Source organism: Blennius ocellaris (genome assembly GCF_963422515.1).
Source record: "Blennius ocellaris genome assembly, chromosome: 5".
In the NCBI taxonomy this organism is placed as follows: Eukaryota; Metazoa; Chordata; class Actinopteri; order Blenniiformes; family Blenniidae; genus Blennius; species Blennius ocellaris.
In genome coordinates, this window is record NC_137654.1 from 17,721,032 (window position 1) to 17,745,160 (window position 24,129).

At 39.5% G+C, this 24,129-nt stretch overlaps 2 protein-coding genes across 3 annotated transcripts in view; one reads left to right on the forward strand and one right to left on the reverse strand.

Moving 5' to 3' along the window:
• The first annotated feature begins 768 nt into the window (after positions 1-768).
• Positions 769-18,096, forward strand: ada (adenosine deaminase). The gene is made up of 11 exons (XM_080496464.1): positions 769-948; positions 4,234-4,295; positions 5,554-5,676; positions 6,672-6,815; positions 6,919-7,034; positions 8,474-8,598; positions 11,755-11,826; positions 12,381-12,482; positions 13,272-13,339; positions 13,430-13,559; positions 17,095-18,096. Exons 1-11 carry the CDS (start codon positions 916-918, stop codon positions 17,197-17,199), a joined length of 1,080 nt encoding a protein of 359 aa, XP_080352590.1. The 5' UTR covers positions 769-915; the 3' UTR covers positions 17,200-18,096.
• Positions 18,097-20,143: 2,047 nt separating this feature from the next.
• The window catches only part of pkig (protein kinase (cAMP-dependent, catalytic) inhibitor gamma), a 33,050-nt gene continuing 29,064 nt past the window's right edge, over positions 20,144-24,129 (reverse strand). For both annotated transcript variants that reach the window (XM_080496471.1, XM_080496472.1), the window contains exon 3: positions 20,144-20,864. In XM_080496471.1, coding sequence (XP_080352597.1) covers positions 20,782-20,864 — 83 coding nt within the window. In that variant the 3' untranslated portion in view covers positions 20,144-20,781. The remainder of the gene's footprint in view (positions 20,865-24,129) is intronic.

Below are 24,129 nucleotides of genomic sequence, written 5' to 3' on the forward strand. Positions count from 1 at the left end.
TTTGAATTTTTCTGAAGCAATTGTCATTTAAATAAATTAGTGGACAGAACACAGCTACATTGCTATTATTGTAAGTATCTTACGCAATATCAATATGATTGACAGTAAAAGAAAAAACAAATTAAATAAGAAACAAAGGAATAGAGAAAGTGTAAATGCCACCAGGGGCCTTTCTGTTTGGGGTTTGCATGTTCTATGTTTGTGTGGGTTTCTTCAGGGTAGTCCAGTTTCCTCCCACAATCACCAAGGTGCGTGTGGTTGTGTTCTTGTTGTTTGCCCTGTGATGGCGACCTGTCCAGCGTGGATCCAACCCTCGCCCGTAGTGAGCAGGGGTCGGATCCAACGCCTGGTGACCCTGAACGGGATAAGCAGCATAGAAGATGGATCGATGAACTTCAGTCACTTGCTGGTGTTGCATGGCAGATAACATTTCTCAACAGGTTCTCTTGAAACATGTTATTTCCACGTATCGATATCATAATTAAAAATTAAATTAAATTAAAAAAACTCACGTGTATTTAAAGAAAAGGGAAAATCCTGTTTTCTTGCGCATACATAATGAGTATTAACCATCAGCACTTGCGCCGTTTCGTAAGACGGTTTGACACATTAATTAGCCGTGAGCAAAGCTCTCATCACATGGGTACAAAAGCTGCTGCCATACCGGGACGGTTAATCCGTCCGGCCACCGCTGCGAGCCGCTCCGTGCGCTCATGCAGACGCTGACCACCACTTGACCACTGACAACACACAGACGTGCGGCCGGTCTCACGATAGGCGTGTCCCCCCCGCGGAATCGCGCTTATAATAGTAGGAAGAGAAGAGCCGCCGTTATGAGATCAGCGTCCGCCGCTCCTCCACCGCTCCTCCTCCCTCCTCCTGCAGACTCACCGGCAGCCGCAGCCAGTCTCCACCATGGCAGAACGAGAGGTCTTCGACAAGCCCAAGGTGCGTTCCAATCTACTGCTGGGGGGGGCTTTTAATTCATGACGAGAAGGAGTCACCAATTATTCATCGCAAAGGCGACGTTAAGAGACTCTTGGCGACATGAAAATAATAAGAAATACTGCAAAAGACTATGTTATGACAAAGAACAAAATGATGTATTAGGCATTCCAGACATTTGTCTTCAATTCTCTTCCTGTGTTTTGCTCAAACACGGAAACACATTTTAAAACGCAACATCTCTCTCATGAAGCAGCTGAGCTCTTTTGTTTTTTGTTTTGTTTTTTGGAACAAGTTCTGTGATTATTTGTTTTGACATGTTATTGATATGTTAAATACGTTTAGTTAATCGCCCCGTTATATAGAATGAAACACCTTTTTTTTTTTAATCATTTAAAGCCTCGCGTCTGAACTTGAACCCTGGTTGTCATGAGCTCCTGACATTGAAGCCTTCCTTGTGTAACTGGGGATATCCCCACTGCAATAGAAAGCCACTCATTCCCCCATCAGCATTAGTAGTTGAAAGGGCTGTTGGAGGCAAATTGTAGACCCAATGAAGCTATAGAGTAAAATAAAGATGGATGGGTCAGTACATGTTAACTCTCATGTGCCCTTTGGATGTTGCTGCTGACTGAACTTGTACCTGGTCTGCACAGAAGCTGATTAGAGGAGAGGAAATGAACGCCTCAAAAATGGAGAGTCACACATGATAAAAGAAGCTTCAGTTACCACATACTGCGAGGGCACGTGTGTGAGTGAGCGAGATAATTGTACAAGGAGAGACCTCTGGGAGGGGTGCAGAGATAAGCATTACACACATTAAGATGTCATTGTAGAACTGATACCACTGATTATCTCCTGCACCAACCTTCAGAAGTTCAGCCTCCTCATTCCACGTGCTGCTGTTGCTTCCAAGTTGTGGAAAGGTTATTAGAAAATGTGATAATTTAATGTAGATATAGGAAGAATTCACTTGTGTCAGAATGGCTCCATTCATCATTTTCTTTACGCAACAAATTCAATAATATCAATCATATGAATTTTCGAAAGAATCTGCATAACATCCCGTCTTCATTTAAAATGGATTGAAGTAGATTGATGATTGTTTTTCTGCCAAATAAAATGAATACATTTTAATTGGCAGAATAAAAAACACATTTTTTTAATAACTTTTGTCCATTTTGATCAAATCAGGATTATAAATCAACTTAAACATTTATTCTATTAATTAATTTGAGGAAATATCCATTCATGCATTTTTCCATACCTGCTTGATCAAAGTTAGGTTTGCAGGGTACTGAGGCTTATCCTCACCCAGGTAACACTTGGCAAAGGGCAGGATACACTCAGTCAGGGCAACAGTCCATTAGGAGGCAAACACAGAGACACACAATCAATGTACACGTTCACATCTGTGAGAAACTGCTGCGTACTGTGCAATACTGGCTTTCGTAGAACTGTCACCATAGACTTCTTCCAACAACACTCAGTGTTTATTTGTGGTGTGTTTAAGTTACACCCAAGTTCAGCAGGTTTCACAGGATTATTGATGATGAACAAAATAATTACGTACCGACAAAGGGATACATTATTTTTAGTTGAGTCACAGTTGAAACTCAAGCTGGTGCATTTATTCCACTTGGCATGAATATATTGTTTGTCTGTACACGATAGCCCAACTGCGTTCATTTTGGGGTCAATAACTCAGTGTTCTGTTACAAAACAGTTTACGATGAGCAGGGCAGAAATTGACATGAGAGCATTAGATGCCGATACTTCGCCGCTTTCTCCGTAGTGATTGAAGCTCCTTCACAAGCTGAAATAAACATATTTTTAAAATCTATATAACGTAAAGCTGTCTTTACACTTTATTGAAAAAAATAAATCAGTTTTCCGGTTTGTGATGCTCTCAGGTGATTCAGTCAAAGGGCAGCAAAACTATATATATATATATATATATATATATATAGTATATATAATATTCTTCTTTTCAAAAATGTGACATAATAAAGTTGCAAAGATTTGTGTTTCAATAAAAATTTATGTTATTTGCATACTTTTTAAAAAATCCAGTTTCCTGATATATTCCTACTCCCTGTACAAACGGCTGCTGCCAATAAAAAAATATTCAGCTCTAGTGACTTATGTAATATATGTAGGACAGGAACTGCTGCATAGAGTGGAAAAAAAACATAGAGCAGAACTTCCTGAACTGTCAGATGGTTTAACCAGCTGTTCCCTTTCAATAAGCATCACTAACATATCAGCCTTTTCAGAGAAGAGCCAACACTACCAAGACGCTCTCGTTGTGTTGTTGATTCTTGTGTTTAACATTTGTCAAAAAGCATCCGGTGTCTGTTTTCCTTTGGCGCTGGTTTCTGTTATTAGATTAGAGGGTCTGGCGTTGGTCAATTAGTGCTGCTAATGGTCACTGTCTTCATCTTGATGCTGGTCAACAAGTCAGAGAGAACTGGGGGGGGGGGGGGGGGGGGTCCAAAAACAGTCAATTCTAAGTAATCTATCCAAGTACCAGGAAGGGTTACAGAATCTGCAGGGGCTGGATTTTGGACACAACTCCTGGAAAAAAAAAAAGTGGAAGCATTCTGGTTTCCTTCAAAAGCATGTTTGTGATGCGAGCGGGCTTCGGTAAGCAGAAGCAGTCCTTCTGTTTTGCAATAGAGGAAGAAAGAGTAGCTCTGAAGAACATATCTGGTTGGAATTGAATTCTAAAAATGTTTAAAGAAGTCTAGTCGACGAGTCATTAACAAGGAAAATGCCTTCATCTGCTTTATACAACTGTAGATCGTGGTGACGAGTCTGTTCAAACCAGTTGTCTGCAACCAATAGTAAAGTCAATGAAGGAACACTTCATCGCAAGGAGATGCTTTAGAACCACCTATAAAAGCTCCCAGATGCTTCTTTTCGCAGACTGGGACATTTTCGTTTGCCACGACTGACATTTGCAGCCGAGGGAGGGGCAGAGAAATTCATGGGTGTCATCTGCTCGGATAAATCACAGCTCTCGGCAGCCGAAAGAGAACCAGAACACTTTTTCTTCTCTGACCCTCCTCTGGCAGCCCCGGTCTTCTCTCCGCTCACTGCCCAGTCATGCGAGCTGCATTCATGATCGTCTGCAGTCAAAACATTCAACTTGCAGCAACAGTACTGCTGCTACTTTGCCGTTTCTGTTCCATGTTCTCAAACTAGCGTATTCTTGTTCCTCTTCCTTTTAGCAAAGATAATACGAAAGTACGTTTTCAAATTCCGAATCACATTTCTAACCCTCAGGTTGAACTACATGTACACCTCGATGGAGCCATCAGGGTCCCAACTATTCTTGATATTGCAAAGTAAGTGAACTTATTATTTCATACATTATTAAATACTGTATTGGTATTAAACTTAATCATATTTGATTTTGATTCAGATGAAAATATTCAAATACAGTATATGTCAAAAGGGATTATTGTTCTTATGAAACAATATCTGTTGGGTTTACCAAGTGTGCTCCTGAAACATGTTTTACAGCTACCATTTAAAACTAGAAATCAATAGAAACTATTTTTGTCCCATTAAACAGTGAAATTTGAATGTAATTCGTATCAGATTTAAGTTTCCTTCAAAAAAAAAAAAAAAAAAAAAAGAGGCCAAGTCTTCAAAATCGAAAATTAAAAACCCTGCCAAAAGTGTTTGATTATGAGTGTTGCAATAACACATCACAACAATTCAATAGTAGTGAAATTATTAAGAATGGACCTGAACACAAAATTGTCACTGCCAAGAAATGTTTATTTAATAAAGTTTCATGAAGACGCAACAATTAAAGGATATTTAACTAGTATTTTAATTCATGTAAATGATTTAAAAAATTTGATAGAAACAATATATGTTCAAGTTTTGATTGATAACCCTGCTGAAGAAACAGAACAATGTATGTAAGAAATTGAAATAGTTAAAACAATAAATTGAGTTAAAGCTAAAGCTAACAGTTAGCAGTAAACATTACAGAGAGGTACCAAACCTATGAAACAGGATGAGAAATCGTCACATATACAGATCAGCCATATCATTATGACTCCCGGTCTAATATACTGTAGTTTAGGTCAAAATTTGCGAGGCGTCACACAAGCTGTGGTATCTGGCACCAAGAACCGGTTCAGAACCGGACCTTGCAAAGTGGTAATTTGATGTTGGAAGATTTCTGCACTTCCTGTTCCTGAACACTAAAAAATATTTTTCTTTGGCATACCTTGCAAGAAAAACACAATACATTTTCTGTAATTGATGCAAACAGGGCTTTGTGTAGAATGATATTGGAGGATGTTATATTCAAAATAAGGAAAGCGCATTCATTTAATATGTTTACTGGAAGATTTGCAGAACTAAAACAAGGCTGAGACCCAGATTTGACCCACCGGTTACTGTATAAACCAGATATTTTGTCATTTAGCTAGCTGAAATAGCATTATCAAGAAAGTGAATCAGTTTGCAAGTCAGTTCCTGTGCAGTAAATCAAGGATACTTAAGAGTACCATTGTGAATAATGGTGCTTTCACTGCCTACCGTTTTGTTTTTTCTTGTTTTTTCCCCCCCCATTCACCCATGTAGGAGACGCGGCATCAATCTGCCAGCAAAAACCACAGAGGATATGACCAGGAGGATCTGCCTTGAAGAGCCTGCCACGCTTACCGTGTTCCTGGACAAGTTTAATGAGTACATGCACGTGGTTGCGTAAGTGCTGACATGTCATTCTAAATGATTCATTTTCACAATAACCCAACTCCTTTTTCTGCTCCACCGGTGACAGGCCGAGCAGAGAGTGAGATCAGAGTTATTTACAGTGGGTGTCCACCTCATTAGAATCAGAGAAATGTTTACAATCGGGGTCAAAGTCCAGTCTCTGAGGCCGTTATCGCATGTGACTACAGTCACGATGCATTCAGGGTCATTTAAAACTCAGGGTGTGTGCCACAGCTTTTGATTTATGGTAGTGGGATGTAAGACTCAGCAGGATTATGCAATGTGACTCTGCAGCGCAACAGAAGGGGGCTGATTTTGAATGCCGGACATGCAGAACGGGGACACATCATTACTAAGATCAAGTGTCACCTTGGCAACGAAAGTGAGAGCAGCGTAAAGTTTTTCAGAGATCCTTTCCGGTGTCACACTGCCTTATATTTAGTCTTCATTAACAAGGGTGAACTGTTTAGAAAAGACCAAATACAGTCTTTCACATACTCAGTGGCCGTAAAACGCTTCAACAATGCTGGTCTGTGGCGGCTCAATGGACTCTTCTGTATCGGGGCTCTTGAAAGAATTGTGTGGAGCGCGGCTTCCAACAACATGAGGAACTTGCTAGCAGAGTTGAGCTTAATGCCAGATTGTTGAGAGGACGAGAGGACAGCGCAGAACAACGGGCATTCAGACCTGTGTGGTGATGAGCATTCACTGTCTTTTGTAAAGTGTTATTGTTCTTTGTGATGTGATGCTGCACACACAGAGTGTGCAGCTGAATCCACACCAATGAGAAAAAAAACAGTGATTCAGCTAGAGATAGATAGATATAGATATAGATTATTGTGCACCATATTCCCATGTGTGCCAGGGCTTTCGTTTGTTTTATTGTGACAAAAAGATCTCGGTGTTGAGACTCGGAACACATCAGGCTTAAAGGTACAGCACCAAACTGGTTTCGATCATATCTATTTGTCTTTTTATTTTTTTAGGGGGGACAGAGACGCCATAAAGAGGATAGCCTATGAGTTTGTGGAGGACAAAGCCAAGGAGAAAGTGATTTATGTTGAAGTTCGATACAGCCCGCATTTCCTCGCCAACACTAAAGTGAAGCCTATTCCATGGAACCAGCAGGAGTGAGTGATTTTGAATTGCTACAACACAATATGGCCTTTTGTCTGCTGGGGCATCCATAGATGACCCAATTGTATGTTTTTCACATTTCTTTTCTTTGCACAGAGGCGACCTGAGCCCAGACGAGGTGGTGCGCCTGGTTAACGAGGGCCTCAGAGAGGGGGAGATGGCCTTCAATATCAAAGCCAGGTCCATTCTATGCTGCATGCGCCACATGCCAAGTAATGAACTGTTCACGCTCCTGTCTGCCCAAACCACCTTGTGAGACAAGGCTCCTTAATGTACTGTTGTCTGTCCTCTAAGATTTTCTGCCTGCATTATTCTTATTAGATAATACACAGGAGCAGTACGGAATACAAATATATATATATACATTTCCAAATTCACAGATATACTGTGCAGAGATACATATGGGTGATGAATGATAACTCAACACTAATGGCCCGAGTATAATAGTCTAAATAGTAGTTTTCGAAGGGTGGGGTGAGACTTTACTAGGGGGTGCCAGAAAACGTCACAGGGGTGCAATAGTTTCAGGTGCTAAAAAGTTAAGTATTAATCTGTGTCCCATAGAAATATTTCAAAAGCAGTTAAATCTCTTGTGCACCAGCAGCAAGGAAAGCTTCAGATACCAGCTCGAATAGACAGGCTTGTTTATCTGCTTTTTCCTTATGTGACTATTAAAAGCTGGATTACTTTCCATTTCTAACTTCTGATATTGCACAACTTTGGTTAACTTAGTGGCGACAAAAGCTATTGCTACCACACAATCCATGCATTTAAAAAAAAAAATGTTTACCAGTACCGTCATGGCAGTGGTTTCATCACATCTTGTCGATTACTATTCCGGTTTTCTTTAATATTCTAAACAGAAACTAAATCTAGATTGTACCTTTGAACACAAACTCCTGATATTAACTGTGCTAACATGAGCCTGTTGCAGCAGTGATGGTAGTGATAAAAAAAAACAAATCTGCTCTGCCCCGTTGATGCAGCTGCTTCCTGTGTAATCCAACAGCCAAGTACAATTCATAACTGCCAATATGGGTTTTCCACTACGCCTGTCATAAAACATGCAGTACAATCTCTTGATATGACTGCAGATTTCCATCAGGGGAGACTTTAAGCGTAAACAAGACTTTGTTTTATAGCAACAACAAATCATAAAAGCTTCTGCATTTCTCTGTGCAGTTAAGTTTTTATACGTTCAAGTCCTTAATCGTCATGTTTTATTGCAGCTTGAAATACAATGCAAATTGATTTTGATAAAACTTTGCAGTTCATACATTGGTTAACAAATGTTATTATTTCAGGGGCTATTTAGTGCAAGTTTAAATAAGAACACTTTTGTTTCTGCAGTAAATATGAAACTACAGACCACAAACAGTAAACATTCACCCCGGCTCTTCTAAATGTTATATAAATCACCTTCGTTAAGCCAAGTACATATAAGTGGATCCAAGCTTGGTTTCTGTAAGTCGGATAAATAAAGCATTTAAATGCATGTGGATTGCTGTTGCGTTGGGTTGTCAAAGCTTTGGAGTTGTGCAGATGAATTAAACATGATGTTTATTGTCACATCATATTTCATTCTTGCAAAATCTGCATCTGTATTTTGAGGATGTGTAGTAATGCATTGTGCCTTTTTAAAATCCTCCAGGCTGGTCCATGGAAGTTGTGGCGCTATGCAAGAAATATCAGCATGAAGGAGTTGTTGCCATCGATCTGGCCGGTGATGAGTCACTCAACTGTGAATCCTACCCGGAGCACAGGATGGCCTACGAGGTGAGCGGGTTCAGATCAACGGCACTGGAGAGATTATCAATGTGTGAATGCTGATCCGTCACTCCTTCGTGTGCTTAAAGATTCAGAGTGATAATTGATTCAAACACTCGGGCTGTTTTAGTAAAGGAAATGTGAAGACTTTAGTCTCTGACACCAGGACAAGAAAGGGAAAGAGAATAGAAGCAAAGGAAAGTTTCATTCACCTTTTGGCAGAAAGTATGGACACATGAATTGAGGGAATGGTCCAAAAAAGGAAGCAAAGTAAAGAAAAAAAAAACACAAGTCTGGAGCAAGAACTGATTAACAATACGACCACACAAGGAGATGGAATTTTCAGAGGTTAGTGAGGAGGAGGACATAATGGCCAAGTGTCTGATTAACCCCAGATGTCGCTAATCAGGGAAACAGGAAAAAAACAAGATTAACAAAAACTCCCTGGGTGAATTTGAAGCTCCGAAAAATTCAGTCATTTGTCCCGCAGCTTTAAGCAACACTCACTTGTGAGCAAAAGTGTCTCATGTCCAACTTTTTTTTTTCAACCATATTTGACCCATATCTGAATTTTCATGACAGTGTAAACCACTCAAATTGGATTGTTTTCCCTCAAACGTATACAATCAAAGTGACTCCAGCCTGCTAAGTCATTTCCAATGTCATTGAAGCCAGACACGCGTCACAATTCTGTGCTCAAGAGGCGGGGTGCAGCAAGATCACAGTCGAACTTTCCACATGACCACTCAAGTCGTAAGATCACATATGAGCAGATATGCACTACAATCTCCCCGTGCAGGTGCATCACATACTGGTCAAGTACCCGTGACTCGCATCCAGCATGTTCCTCTGCTGTTTTGACGCAAAACTCTGCATAACACCGATAGTTGAATATTAGATCCTATATACTCAGAATATACTCACATTGATAACTAGCTACATTATTCCTAAAAGTTCAGGAATTTGTATCTTTTAAACCAATTAATGAGTCTGTGAAACAACTTTGATACGTTTGATTATTTCTTCACCAAAATATGTTTACTCCCCCATCATCTGTAACTACCACCCGGGCGTGAAAACACAGATAATGAAAACACTCCCCACACTGATTTCCTGTTCACCTCGGTATCTATGCAGAAAACCCCCTTCTTATTATTCCGCCAGCAGCTATTGATTAATTCACAGAAGTCCTCAGTGAGTAATCACTTCTTCCTGTCAGGCCTTGATTGAAACAGATTAATCATTTAATTCACTGTGGAGCTTTTTGTTTTACTTGTGATGAATTACTTACAGGGATACAGAAAATGTTGACCACGTAAGGAAGGATCATCATTTTTAGCCATGCGTTATACATTTTATGATGGGACTTAATAGATTAGGACATCGATAGGGACTTGATGCTGGTGATGTTTTTATATTTTACCATTATGAGTATATTCTAGTGATGTATAGCCAGTTTAAAGGCTCATCCCCTCTTCTGGTTGTAGGAGCTACTTACCAGCGCTGTTTGAAGGGCAGTTAGCCTCCATATGGTCTGTGGTAATATGATGATAGTGTAGCAGTGCGAAGGTGAACTATAAAAAGAAATTCATCATCCTAATGTGTTTCCCCTCAGTCATTCAACCCGGAGAATGTAAACATACCAGTTTTTTTTCGTGAAACGAGCTTTGGACACTGTGTGTGTGTGTGTGTGGTGGGGGTTGAGCTAAAAATTCCTCTCATACCGTCTCTTTGCCTCAACTTGTGTCAGTGAGTAATGTTGAAATTCAATACCAAAGTCAGTCTAGTCAATAATTAATTAGCTGTTATGTGATAGTTCTGTGTAGAATTTGATTAAAACAAAATTATAATAATGCATGAGTTTTATATAGCGTCTATTAGGACACTCAAAGATGCTTTACATTGCATGTTTCATTCACTCCATACTGGATGGTGGTAAACTACGTATGTAGCCACAGCTGCCCTGAGGCAGAGTGACGGAAGCAAGGCTGCCAATCTGCGCCAGCGGCCCCTCCGACTACTCACTCTCATACTACATTCACACAGGCAGTTTTTGGGGGGGTTCAGAGTTTTGCCCAAGGACACTTTGGCATGTAGGCAGGCAGAGATGGGAACCTGCAACCTTCAGATTAGGAGACGACCGCTCTGCCAACTAAAACATGCCACCCGCATTTTTGCAGATTTTGTTGTATAACTCCTTATCTTTCAAAACTCATCCAAATTCTCTTTTGTATAATTATTATTTAAAGAATTGAAGTCATTTGGTCCACATGTGTATTTATATAAATATACATGTTGACATACAGCGAGGCTGCATGAATCATTTCATTATTTACAACTCACTTGACATGCATGGAGAAAAAGACTTTATATTCCTGATGAAGAACTCCTCTGCTGTGCATTTCTGCACAAGCCGCTTTTTCATTCAATTCATCCTTCTTTTACACCGAAATGGTGAGTAATTGTAGCTCAACTCTGACTCAAGCCGGGGTTATCTGGACATCCATGTGACCCTGCTATTTTCCAGTGAAGAGTTTTGAAAATCTTTTGAATAGAATGCATATCAGTTGACAAACTGGAAATGTCCTTCAATTATTAACAAGAAATGGAAGTGAAAGAACAAAGTCCACACTAATACTGAAGGTCATCTTAAGCATGATACCATACTGCAAGCCCCGATTGAACAAGCTGAGAATGGTAAAATGAAAAGAGACGACTGAACCAGTGAGTGTTTACGTGAAGTACTTTAAGACTTCTGGGGCCAATGCCCATACAAGTCGATTGAAACGTTCGTAATGGAGGGCCCTTCATATAAAGCTGTACTGGGATGTTAATACCGACAATAAATAACTTGGCTACAAGAATACACAAGTCATTTTACAAATGCATGTTTTTCTACTGCGAGTAGAACTTATGCAAGCACGGAGAAAACATGGAGACGAAGCCCAACCCAGAATCTAACCAGGAATTCTCTCACAGTCAGGCAACAGTGCTAATCGCTACACCACTGTGAAGCCTCATTTCTATTCTATCAATCCTATCTCCTTTGACACAAAGCTTTTGCATCCTGGTGTCCCAGCCCCTCCCTTGCAGGCTCATGTGAAAGCCAGATGCTCTGTGGTGCTGTTTGGTCGCTGATGTGTTTGTTGACCGTTTTGTTGACAGGAAGCGGAGCGTTGTGGGATCCACAGGACGGTGCACGCAGGAGAGGTGGGCCCGGCCTCCGTGGTCAAGGAGGTAGGCTGCTCAACAATAACTTGAGGCACTTATGAAGGAAGCGGCTTAATCACATGATCACGTAATAGTTTTTTTGTTTGGCACATAAGAAAACAATGAAGCTTTGCACTAAGAACACAAATGATGTCAGATGCTAATAAACAAACAAACAAAAAAAAAGCGTTGTGTTAAAAAATTACATTGCAGCCCATGGAGTAACCTCAACATAAGATAATTTTGTTGCAATCTGTAAAACAACACATGAAAGATTCCTAGTTAAGATGCAGATGACATAATCACTTCATTCAACTGTTCCTTTCAGCTTTCAAGTTTTTTCTTGTTTTCTTTTTTTTTTTTGGGGGGGGGGGGGGGGGGGGGGGGGTGTAATGGCACAGCTTGTCTCATTCTGCAGTCAAAGCCAATATAAAGTGGCCACTCTCCTTGCAACCTAATTTGGTCACAACAGTTCCTCAGTTCCTCTCGGAATAGCCTGCAAACTGCTGACGTGGTGGACTGGCGATTTTACATTTTCCAGTGGTTTGTGACCTTTTGTAACCTGCCGTGTGATATTTCAGGCTGTGGACGTGTTGAAAGCTGAACGTATTGGGCACGGTTACAGGACTCTGCAGGATCGGGACCTGTACACAAAGCTGCTGGGTCAAAACATGCATTTTGAGGTAATGGAGTCAAACAATGTTGCTGTATTTGAAATGCGGATATGCAATAATACAGTTGCTATCTAATCTATTAAATGTACTTTGCCCTGTTCATCATTACACGCTGATAATATTGGCGATTATAGATGCAGTTTTGAAAATAGTGTAAACTCACAAGAAATGTCACCATTTTCTACCCAATAACAGAAACTACTGGCAACTCGAGTACATCTTACATCTATTTTGAGTGGCTGGTGTATATTTTTCAGTCTGTGGAACTCAGGGAAAATAGTTTGGACAGCCATGCTGGAAGCAATATTATTTTCAACAGTAACTACTTAATGCTGTGGTATTTTTGACAGATCTCGATGCTATACTATGGTATTGCACACAGCGCAATAACAGCGATTCTCCAGCAGGGGTCTGCGACCCCTCGGGGAAGTGCCAGAGATCAGAAGGGAACCCAGAGGCAGGTTGTGGATGCCCTCCGATTTGCAAAAACATTACTGTGAAGACAAATGATGGCAAACACAAACTCTCAACCACATACTAAAACATGAATCTTGAAATTAAAGCACTGGCGGAGGTTCCCTGGTCGACTGGAGATGTTACAACATGCTTCATCGTGTTTCTCTAATGCAGATCTCATGAGTTTGAGCAAAAGTATGTTTATGGAACTGTAGCATTCACTTGATGGTAAAAATGTTCCTGTAGAAACAGGACGACGCTGCCCTCCAGTGGACTGTAATGACAAACGGATCAGTTCCAGCTGCAGTCACTCAGTTGTTTGTTGTTCTGCTCTCTCTGCAGATGTGTCCTATTTCCAGTAAGCTGACAGGTGCCTGCGAGCCAGAGTTTACCAAACACCCTATCATCACGTGAGCTTCCTTGGTCTTCTATAATGTATTAAATGGGGGCTTTGGTCATGAACACATGCTTATTTTTGTCACCCCTGTTCATTAATGCAGGTTCAGGAAGGACAAAGCAAACTACTCCCTGAATACAGATGACCCTCTAATCCTCAGTTCAACCCTGCCCCTCGACTACAGCATAGCAGAGAAGTTCATGGGATTCTCCGAGGAGGAATTCAAACGAGTGGTGAGATCAAATGCACAAATAATTATTGCAGCAGTTCACAGGGGGGTTAAAAAAAAAAAAAGCTGCTTGAAAGGAAAGTAGGGTCTTGATTCTTGCATTGCAGTTGTTAATGAAAACAGCAACACAAGCTTGCATAGCGCAGTGAAACCTTAACCCTCTTTAATAATTGATGCATTTCAAAGCGTCGGTTTGGATTGTTTGAGGTGTGGTTGTACGATATACTCACTCATGCAGTGGGTGAGGAAAGCAGAGACTGAATCTAAAGAGGCAAACAGCTGTACTGATGTGAAAGCTGCAGACACTAGTTATTGTTCCATTACCTTTGTGTGACATTCATCCAGAGCCTAAACACTGGAGTTGGCCTCTTCAAATCAACATGAAAACAAAATCCATTATAAAAACCAATAATGCATTTTATGGTCTACAAAAGTCACCACTCCACTACTGGCATTTGATCACAGGAGCTAATGAATTCTTAAAAAGGGTGAGAATTGAAAGTGGGGGTTTGTTTTTACCTCATGGGACTGTGGATGGAAATTGGCTCTGAATCTGGCATAATTACAGCACTGGGCGTCTAGTTCATTATGTTATGGTCCCTTTCAAATAAATTAGTAAATGAAATGAAAAGAATGAAAGTAACTCTGAAGTTACTTTTGTCATTTTTCTCAGTTTCACCATTTCAATAATGTGCACGTCACCATTTATCACAAAGAATTTGTGATTCAAATATTAAGTTTAAAAACAAGTCGGGGGAGGACGATGCTCTATAATGTGGATGATTTCATCGAGTGACAACAGAAAGAAAAAACAACAAGAAAGCAGAGATGAATCGCCAACATAGAGGAAGCAGCAGGCAGCTCCAAGACACTCAAGGCTGATAATAATACTAATCACAGTCCTTTGGCTATTGGGTAATATTAATGTTACTAACGGTGGGATATCTTTTAGCCTTTCAAGTACTCGTCCAGTAGTTGTTTAATAGAATAGTAGTAGTAGAGACAATAGCTCTGTCAGTTGAAACTGCTCTGCAGCTATGAAACCATCAATAAAATCGTCATCTGAGGGGCGAACAGGCTTTTTTGAAGTAACTCAATTTATTTTAGGCAAAATAATGCATCTTAAAATTCAACTCAATCCAAAGTCAAATCATACTTTTAAGGATTGTTTGCTAACCTTCTTTAAGTTGACTATTAGCAGAGTAGTGTGCAGCATGAGAGGAATCTGCCCACCAATTAAGTATATTCCAATTTATATACGGTTAAGGTATAGTCAATAAATGTCCAGATTACTAATCTGGAGCTGTGAGTCTTTGCAGTCTCCTCTGCAGTCGACCGGAGGCCAACAACGTGTTGCAGTTTTCTCCTCACATCTGTTGCAGACTTGTAAATTATGAGTCACTTTTTTTTTTTTTTCTGATTTGAATTCTTTTGTTCAACCGAGTTCAATCACTTGTCACAGACTGGGGCTTCCTTTTGTACAAGATAGACGTTCAAAGGCACGAGGGGACGCTCAGCTGCCAGTGACCCCATCAGTCGCAGCCGTTTGTTGCCTTCAGTTCATTATTATGTTTGATCCGACACAGGCTCAAGTTGTTTTGTTCATTTTAGATAAAACAACTCCATTTCCAAGGTTAATGTCTCAGCAGCCACGTTCATGTTTTATATCCACCAGCAAGGGGAGCTCCACTAAAAGCTTCCAGTTCACACGGGGACAATGATGTCTTTATGTCTTTGTAGAGACGATTTCTAGATTGTCATGAAGAGCCAAGCTACAGAAACTGGAGTTGGGGCAATAATTACTCCCGAGCTGCTTTGCACAAGTGCCACTGGCCAGTAAACAAAACCGTATGATAAAACGAGGGGAGCAGTCAAATGCACTCATTGTTGGAACCCCCTACACCTCCATGGTGTCCAACAGGGGCGGTCCACCTCACACATGGTAAACCTGACTGATTGCAACTGTATCATGTAGGCCACTTGACTGGATTTGTCTCGGGCCAACTCTCCAAGCAGCTGAACATTTTCCACAACAAACTCCACGACTCAGTATCCTCGGGTGCATGAAATTTATTGAACACTTAAAATTTTGTGAATCGCAGAAACGATACAAAATAAACAGTTTCTTTATCTGAAAAAAACCAAACAGAATTGTCGTATTAATAGTAAAGAAGTTCATTGTACTTACAGAAACTGCCTTTGCAAGTGAGAAGGATAACAAAACAAGCTAAGACCGGTCCAACGCCACAGGTTACAAACATTTGCAGCAGACACGTGGCACAGAGCTACTTCCTGTTTATATAGCGTCACTTCCAGCTTTTATGACATCACTTCTGGGATGCGCAATCACTTCCTTTGAGGTGTGAACGCTCCATATATCAACAAAAGACATTTATCCCAAAATGTAACCCTTAGTGAGAGCACAACTGGATTTTTAAAATACATCTTTTGCTGGAATGGTTCCATGGGTTCTGATGAGTTGCAAAAAGTCGGGCAATAGGAGAAAACAAAGGAGCAAATTCATCTTGGGTGCTCTGTCGCTCATCCGTCAATTGAATGTTTGTGAGAAACGCAACTCCATTCAAAATTAAGATAAAAATTTGCAGTTCAGTTTTTCTTGCCAATAAATAATCTCACAAAAATACAATTCCTCACTGCCTATGCTGTTTGGATTAACAAGGTAGATGTAAAAATGTAAAAAGTATAATCAATAAACCTTTTTTTAATCCTTTGTAATTAGAATTGCTCAGAGAGTGACACGTTAAAGGTCATCCATGTAGCTTGTTTGAACTATAAATTGTAATGCTATAAAAAAAAAACAACAACAACAACAAAAAGACTACCTTGACTGGGTATTTAGATTGGAATTTTATTGTTGTTATTGCTTGATTTTAAACATAAAAAAATCTAAGTAAAAATAACCAAGAATGTGAATATATCAAGTTGCATCAGCAAATAAGTTATAAAAGATTGTATGCAATTATTTGTTTTTCTAAGCATACTTTAGAATTAGACGTATGTGTGACGTCCATGTCAATTAAAATAAAATGTTTTGATGTGTAACGTGGCAGGAATGGGACATTTTGAGTATCCCACCCCAAAGCAAATGGAATGTCAGACTTTGCTCACTTTTATGAAAAAAGTTTAAGTTGCTATGGCCGCAGGACATATCACAAATTTATAATCGCAATATCAACATGTGCAATACGCATTTGGCCAAAGACTGACTAATCTACGATGTACTGTTTCCACACATGGTGCAGTCATGCACAGAATTGCATAATTCAAAGTATGAAACAAAAGTTTGAATAATTGCAATATTTCGAAAAACATACTTTAGCTGGTTTAGGTAGTTTAAATTTTAGACAATATCAAACGAATCCGAGTTCCAAATGGAGAACTGTGATTGTCCACTGACATGCATTATCGCCACCGACTGTTGAGGAGTGACAAGTCTTGTGTTTGTTAACTCTCAGCAAAAGCATGAATATAAGTCACTTTATTAGATATGAACTCTGTTGGCTCCCTGTGTCTTACAGAACATCAACTCTGCAAAGTCTTGCTTCCTGCCTAAAGACGAGAAGGAGGAGCTTGTGCGCAGACTGTATGAGGCCTACGGGATGATTGAGAGCACCGCCTTCTAAAGCATCTGTCGGACCCAGAGGAGAAAACATGACTTGACCCAGGAAGGAACGTTTGATCTCTCCACCTGAAGCAATGGAACTTGTTTCTTTCATTTGTAACCGCACATAAAGCTCATCATATTCAGCATCATATACACCTCACATTATCTGTGTGTCACCAGCTCGTATTTAGTCCACCATCAAAGTACTTGCATGCCTTCGCTCACTCCTGGTGTGTGGTTTTTTGGGGTTTTTTTTTACACGGGAGCTTCTCTGCAAGGTGCAGTTTGGGTTATGTTTTTGTTTATGAAACAGATTTTTTTTTTTATATCAAAACTCCGGATACATTCTTTATCTTGTGTTTACATCTGTTTGTTAAAAAGCAAAAGTCAGGTAAGCTTTAGATGCGCAGTCTTTCTACACCTGCTCTCAATGACAAATAGTTTGTCAGCGAGAAAGGAAAGAAGAGGGGAGGTAATTATTATTATTATCATTATTATTATCATCATTATTGTCATTATCATTATCATTATTATTATTATGTTATTATTATTCCTGTGTGCTGATGTGGCTGAAATAAGGCTGAGAACCAACTACCTACAAAAAGACGATACTTGACAGGTAAAATGAAATAATCACTTACTTGCCTTTTGCGCTACACGTACAAAACCGCAGCACTCATCGGGTGAAAACAGCTCAAAACCAAAAATCATGTTTGAACAGAAGGTGGCGCACTGCTGTCACAAAGATCGGCAAACCACGAGGACTTCACGTGGCTTTGCATCCTATTACTCAGTGTTTTATGTACATATTTATTTAAGGGAAATTGTCATATCACTTAATAAAAACAAGCACTTCCATTTATAACCAGCACAAAAAGAAAAAGAACAAAGACCCTTGACAATAATAAAAGCTGTTCTGAAATATATCTGTTTCAGGCTGTTTGTTTATAAATATCACCTCCAATTAAAGTTCATTTTCTGACATTTCTGACATCCTATTGAAAATACCATCAACAACAAACCAGTTATAAGCTAATTATATTCCTACACTGCATGTCTTTGTAGCTGGGAGAACAAACTCGACAGAGGAAGATCCCTGAACAGAGTCAAAGTTTCGGGATGTGAGGTGACAAAGCAAAGCATTGAAAACTTAATTCAATTAAGATAATTTCAATTAAATCAATTACTTCCTTGAAAGAGTAATTTGATTTTATTTAATTTTTTCTGTGGTGGGATGATGGGATCCCATGCACATCCCATCCACGTGGGTCCAGTGCACATGTCCATACACACTATTTGTCAGCGTGGATACAGCAGCACAATTGTTAGTGATGGCACAGGTCACGCTTCAGCTTGTATGATAGTTTGAAATTATGAACTAAATTATTGTGTTTATGAGGATTTAAAAATGGAAACATTCATGTTATCGATGAGACTTGATTGATCGCTCTTAAACTGTAACGTCCTCACAGATGGTGAACACGGAATGACACTCAAAGAAGTGGAAGTATATATATTTGTCTTCAAATTTAGAAAGGAAAAGCTAAAAAAAAAAAAATCCTTTAAACAAATTAATTCTGAAATCCGTGCAAGTACAGTAATGAAATTCCAATATTTTTGATTCTACAACTTGCATTAGCAGACTGGTATTGTAATACTATTTAGTTTCAGTAGATGGTCACTTTGATTCAGACAAAAAAAATACAATTAAGTTCAAGAAATCATAGTCTACACTGGTAAGTCTTATTAATGGAACACTGTACTTCAAAAGCAAAAGCAGTGCCTCGCCCATCCATCCTCTTTACCCACTCTATCAAAGCCAGCCTGGCTGAAGCTGATCCCGGCCGACAGTGGGGGACAAACGGTTCACCAAGGACAAGTCAACAGTCCGTCACTGCTCACACAAGCAAGCAAGCGTCCATCCACACACTCACACACACACTCAAATAATCCTACATGCATATTTCTGCACTTTAGGTTGCAGTCGAAAACACACAAACTCCAAATATCCAGACTCTGACCCAGAATCAAACTGGTGTGACCTTGCTGAGGCGACAGTGCCGTCGATTGCAGCTTTAGGCCACAAATTCCTTTTTCACTCAGGGATTTATAACCTTTATGTACAGAGAGGCCAGTTTTGCTACTTTGCACCAAATAAACGCATTTAAGCTAGAAAACAAATACAACGCAACTCAAAAAGTTGTAGTTTTAGGTTTGCTATACCTATAAAATTAATCTGCAGTTTCTTTTATGAAATTACAACTACAATTTAGAACAGTGAAATGTGTTGCTTTTTTTTTAGCTTCTTTTAGTGGATTTAGCGGTTTACCGAGTCTCTTTGAAAAATAGTCTTGTAAATAAGACCAAAATTTAGATTTACATGTACTTTTTTCAAGCTTCAAGAAGAGACAGGGCTCAAAACCCTGATTTAGACTTTGAACATGGTGTGGCTTTTTAAAACATTTGTAAATTCTTTACATTTCCATGAAATAATATTTTTCCACCAATTTCCATTCATACAAAGCATTTTTATTCATTTGATGATGTTTATGAATATGGTAACTTTTAAATAACTCACATCGGTTTTGAATATTTTTCAAGAGTTTCAAGTAATCACATAATAAATTTGAAGAAAAAGGAGCTTAAGTTTCATGATTCAAAAAGAAATGTTGAGCTGACAATCTGCGCATCTTTGGAGATAAAGAGGTTTCTTTATTATGGAAAGCGATGAATGGGACCAGGCTAGGTGGATATGTAAACAGTGGCTTCCAGTGGTTGACCTAACGTACACAAAAGCTGTATTCGGTAATATTTATGGTTGTGGTCGCTGATCTCATCAGTCATGTTGAGCTGGGATTTAGTGACTTCACACCTCTTTTACCTGCTTCAGTTCAACTTTGTGAGAAAATCAAATCAGAGACGGGCTCGCCGCTTATGAACAAAAAGAAACCCAAGATATTACAGTAGTTCATAAGTATTTTATTACACAAAGAAGATTTGCTATCACAAAGTTATCACTGAACATTTAGCAATAAATATGAAGTCCGTACACGACAGCCAAATGGAGACTATGTGGGGTTACTATAAAAAGAAAAGACTGGAACGATGAAACTGAACAAGAAGGTCACAAACACACACACGCACACACATAGATAAAAAGAAAATGACAAAACAGGTGATTATGAATCCGCCCTCTGCGATACAGCTCCATAGTAGGCTGGAATTTGGAGTGTTATAAATGTATTCGGTTTAGCTCAGTCCATCTCCACAGACATGAATCCAAAGTTTCTGTGCTTTCTCGCCTCTCTGGGAATATTAATGACTAACGGAGTGTGACGCAAGAGAGCGGCCTCTCCCACAGCCGCTCTGCGCCACTCCCCCATCTTACAATCTCATCCAATAAAAAGGCGAACGTTTTGGAACAGCTGGAGCTCCAAAGAGGTCGGCAGTGAGCGAAAAGAGTGTTCCTCATGAGGGTTCCTCATGTTCACGTTGGGACAACCAATGTATACTCTATAATTCCTTTCTCCGTCTTTCCACACTTTTCCTCTCTTCATTTCTCTCCGTGGTTGTTTTTAATTACATTTTTTGTTTTTTGTTTTTAGGATGGACCTCCACTTCCCTGGGCGTCTTGGCTGGTGGAGCCCTCGGCCTCGGGGGCTGGAGAGGCCCCCGGGTCTCCTTCTGCAAAGCAATATGGGGAAGAAAAAAAACAACATTATTTGGAGCAGTGGTTTTTAAAGTGTGGCGGACTTCTTCTGAGGAGCACCAGACGGTTTTTCAGGAGGGAATAATCTAGGGGTTTAGGCCCATCATGTTATTTGAACTTTAATTCTTGTGTGAAGGAAAACGATCAATAATGTTTAGAAAAGATCTGATGGCTAGCACAACAGCACAACAAAAGCACAAGTCGAACAGTTACATAAAACAAAATATCACTAACCTTTTGAGTAATCTCCATTTTTATTTTATTGCATTAAAGAATATTAAGGTCAATTCAATGTGATGACCCTCTCAAAGGCTCTCACTCAGAAGCAGTCACTCGTTGCACATTACTGATAATTGTGCAGCAATAAAGTCATTAGTTGATGAAAAACAAGGACCGAGTGATTTGATTCTGCAAATTAATGTATTTCTGGTGAAAAAAAACAAAACAACACTTGACAGGATGAAGGAGGACCTGTTCAAAATGTGATCGATATTTTCAATAGCCAATCACGATGAACGCGCACGACACACGAGCAACCACAAATATCCAAAGCTTGCGCTGCTTCAGAAGTTAAGTTCACTTGAATGTGAAAGAAACCAAACCAGAGTAATCTGCTCCACTTTATATGAATATAAAATACATTTATACACAGATGACATTTTACTCTCCCAACAAGAATGTCCGTCATCCACACAGGAAGCATTCATTTTCCCCTCAGATTACTGAGCACTCAGTCATTTCAGAAAGACCACAGAAGCTTTGAATAAGAGAGAACTCACTGGACCCTGCAGGTGGAACATCTTTCCCTGTGAGCAACATTACATTTCAGTGAATAAAAAAAACTTCACTTGGTCTACATGAACTACTTTCAACAAATAGAAGTTCAAGCAATCATTTCAATTGGATACAGGATGAGTCATGTGGCATCTGAGACCATTTTACAGGAAGAAAACGGAGTGAATTTAAAGTGAAAATGATTCAATAATTACTTCTGTAATTGTTTCACTGAGATCAGGAGCTAGAAGAACACTTGTCCAAAGTGGCTAGTGGTTTTCTTTTTACAATGTTTTTCAGGAAGTGCAGTTGTCTTAATATTACAATGCAACCAATTGATTATTCTTTATTTCTAATATTTTTCATCCAAATGCAATGTCGCACAAACTTTACACAAAATACAGCGTACAAAGTGAACAAACCGGCGGTGAAGAGAACTATATAAATGGATTTTGAAAAGATCAAATAAACGTCAATACTAAAATAGATAATATATATACACACACACTAAATAGAACCAATGGTGTATGGCAATAAGATAAAAAAGGATACAACAAAACAAAAGCCGTAAAAAGCACTCAAATCAATTCAATAAATAAATGGGTAAGAGCCTAAAACCAATTAGAAATTGTTAAGAAAAACAAAAGTTAAAAAGTTTTCTTTTACAAATGTCTTTATAACAGAGCAGCATCACATTATATATATATATATATACTGATATGCTGTAAACTGCTCGTCCATATCGTCTGGTGTTCCTTGCTGGATAGTGTCCTTGGGCTATTGTGCAAATGTATTTTGTGACTCATGAGGTCTTTAAAGAAAAATAATGAGGCAGAAATCCTGAGGAAGGAACTACAACTTCCTGCAGCGACACAGTGTCAGCATCGCATGAGATTATTCCACTCCTGCAACCAGACCGGACTCAGTGGTTTGATTTACTGCGGTCAAATGCGTTATCGTGTCATGGGAAACTCAGTACTTGGGTGAAAAGCAAGTGAGCAGAAAACGGTGGCGCAGCACACGATGGTCAGAGCGGAGAGCTTGGTGTCATTTTAGGGCATGTTCCTCCTCCGGGGGTTCGACACGCCGAGAGCAGAGGAAACGAGGATAGTGTGTTATTGTGTCGTTACGGCTCATTCAACAATGACGCAAGCGACCAAATTTAAGTGAGAGAATTCGACAAGCAAGAAAAGACAAAAGCAGTAAGCACCTGCTTGTGGATTTGATATTCCGGTGCTGATGGGGACTCCAGAAACGAGTAAGAGTTAGCCTGAAAAAAGGTGGTTAATATTTCAAAGTTGCAAAGAGCTGGAAACAACTTCAGCTGAATATCAGATCCGATCCGTCACAGAGCAAACGAAGAGAGGCACACTCACATTCACACCAAGGGGCAATTTTAGTTGTGTGTTTTGGGACAAAGGCTAAGCCATAAGCCAATGTTCAAATATCTTTGTTTCAAAGGTAATCATTTCAACTCAGTTTAAACCAGATAATGATTGTAATTACACAGCAATTATTGTGTCACTAAATACATTTGTGGAACGTATCAAACATGTTCATAATATAATGGACCGATCCAAGAGAGAAGTTGTCGGGTCAGTTTTGACGGAGTGAAGATCAACAAAGAGCCACTGAGGACATTTTTCCAAAGCTCGTTCTACACTAACATTTTATCTCAATGAAGTTACTGAGTTTCACAAGAGAGCGACACAATATACATCAAATGTATCATTGTCACAATGTTAATATTGAGAAAACCTGCCTGAACCGTGATAGCTTCCATGTCAACTACTTCAGCCAATCAGATTCCTACCTGCTCTGGAGACGTGAGTGTCTGAGATCACAGTGTGTTTAGAGCTTGGTGGATGTTGTGACGGTGGGAGAGACAAATTTATGTACGATGTAATCGGTTAGGAAGTGTAAAACAAACAAAAGATGACTGAAGACCACGAAGATGATCATGGATTTCAAACTATATTGCAGCAAGCCCCTCTCACCCTGGTCAGATTTTTTTTTTTTTCCAACCCCTCCCCTCTGGCAAAAGGCTCCAGTGCGTCAGGACCAGGACCTCACACCACCTGAACAACTTCTTCCACCAGTTGACATTCCCACCGCCCACATAACATTACTCACATTATTTGTGCACCTAAGATTTCTTAATCCTGTAAAATGTACTTTTTATATATATATATATATATATTATATATATATATATATATATAGTATCTGGTAATAATGTTTTCTGTCATTTACAGCTTAACAACTTCTATGAAAGTGTTCAATTAGATATGTGTAAAAAGTCCAGAAATTCTCGAAAATAAGAACACAGTACATTCCAACAAACTGTAAACATGCCAAAAACTTCAGTCATTCATTTTGGACGGACACAGAGACATACTTCAGGGTTTCTAACTTGTTAATTCAGTAATGACTGCTGTTGTGGTCTGTGACGTTGTGGGAAAACCG

Coding starts and splice junctions, on each gene's coding strand:
- ada (XM_080496464.1), top strand. CDS start 916: ATGGCAGAACGAGAGGTCTTCGACAAGCCCAAG. Junction 6,816..6,918: donor ATTCCATGGAACCAGCAGGA/GTGAGTGATTTT, acceptor TTCTTTGCACAG/AGGCGACCTGAGCCCAGACG. Junction 8,599..11,754: donor AGCACAGGATGGCCTACGAG/GTGAGCGGGTTC, acceptor TTTTGTTGACAG/GAAGCGGAGCGTTGTGGGAT.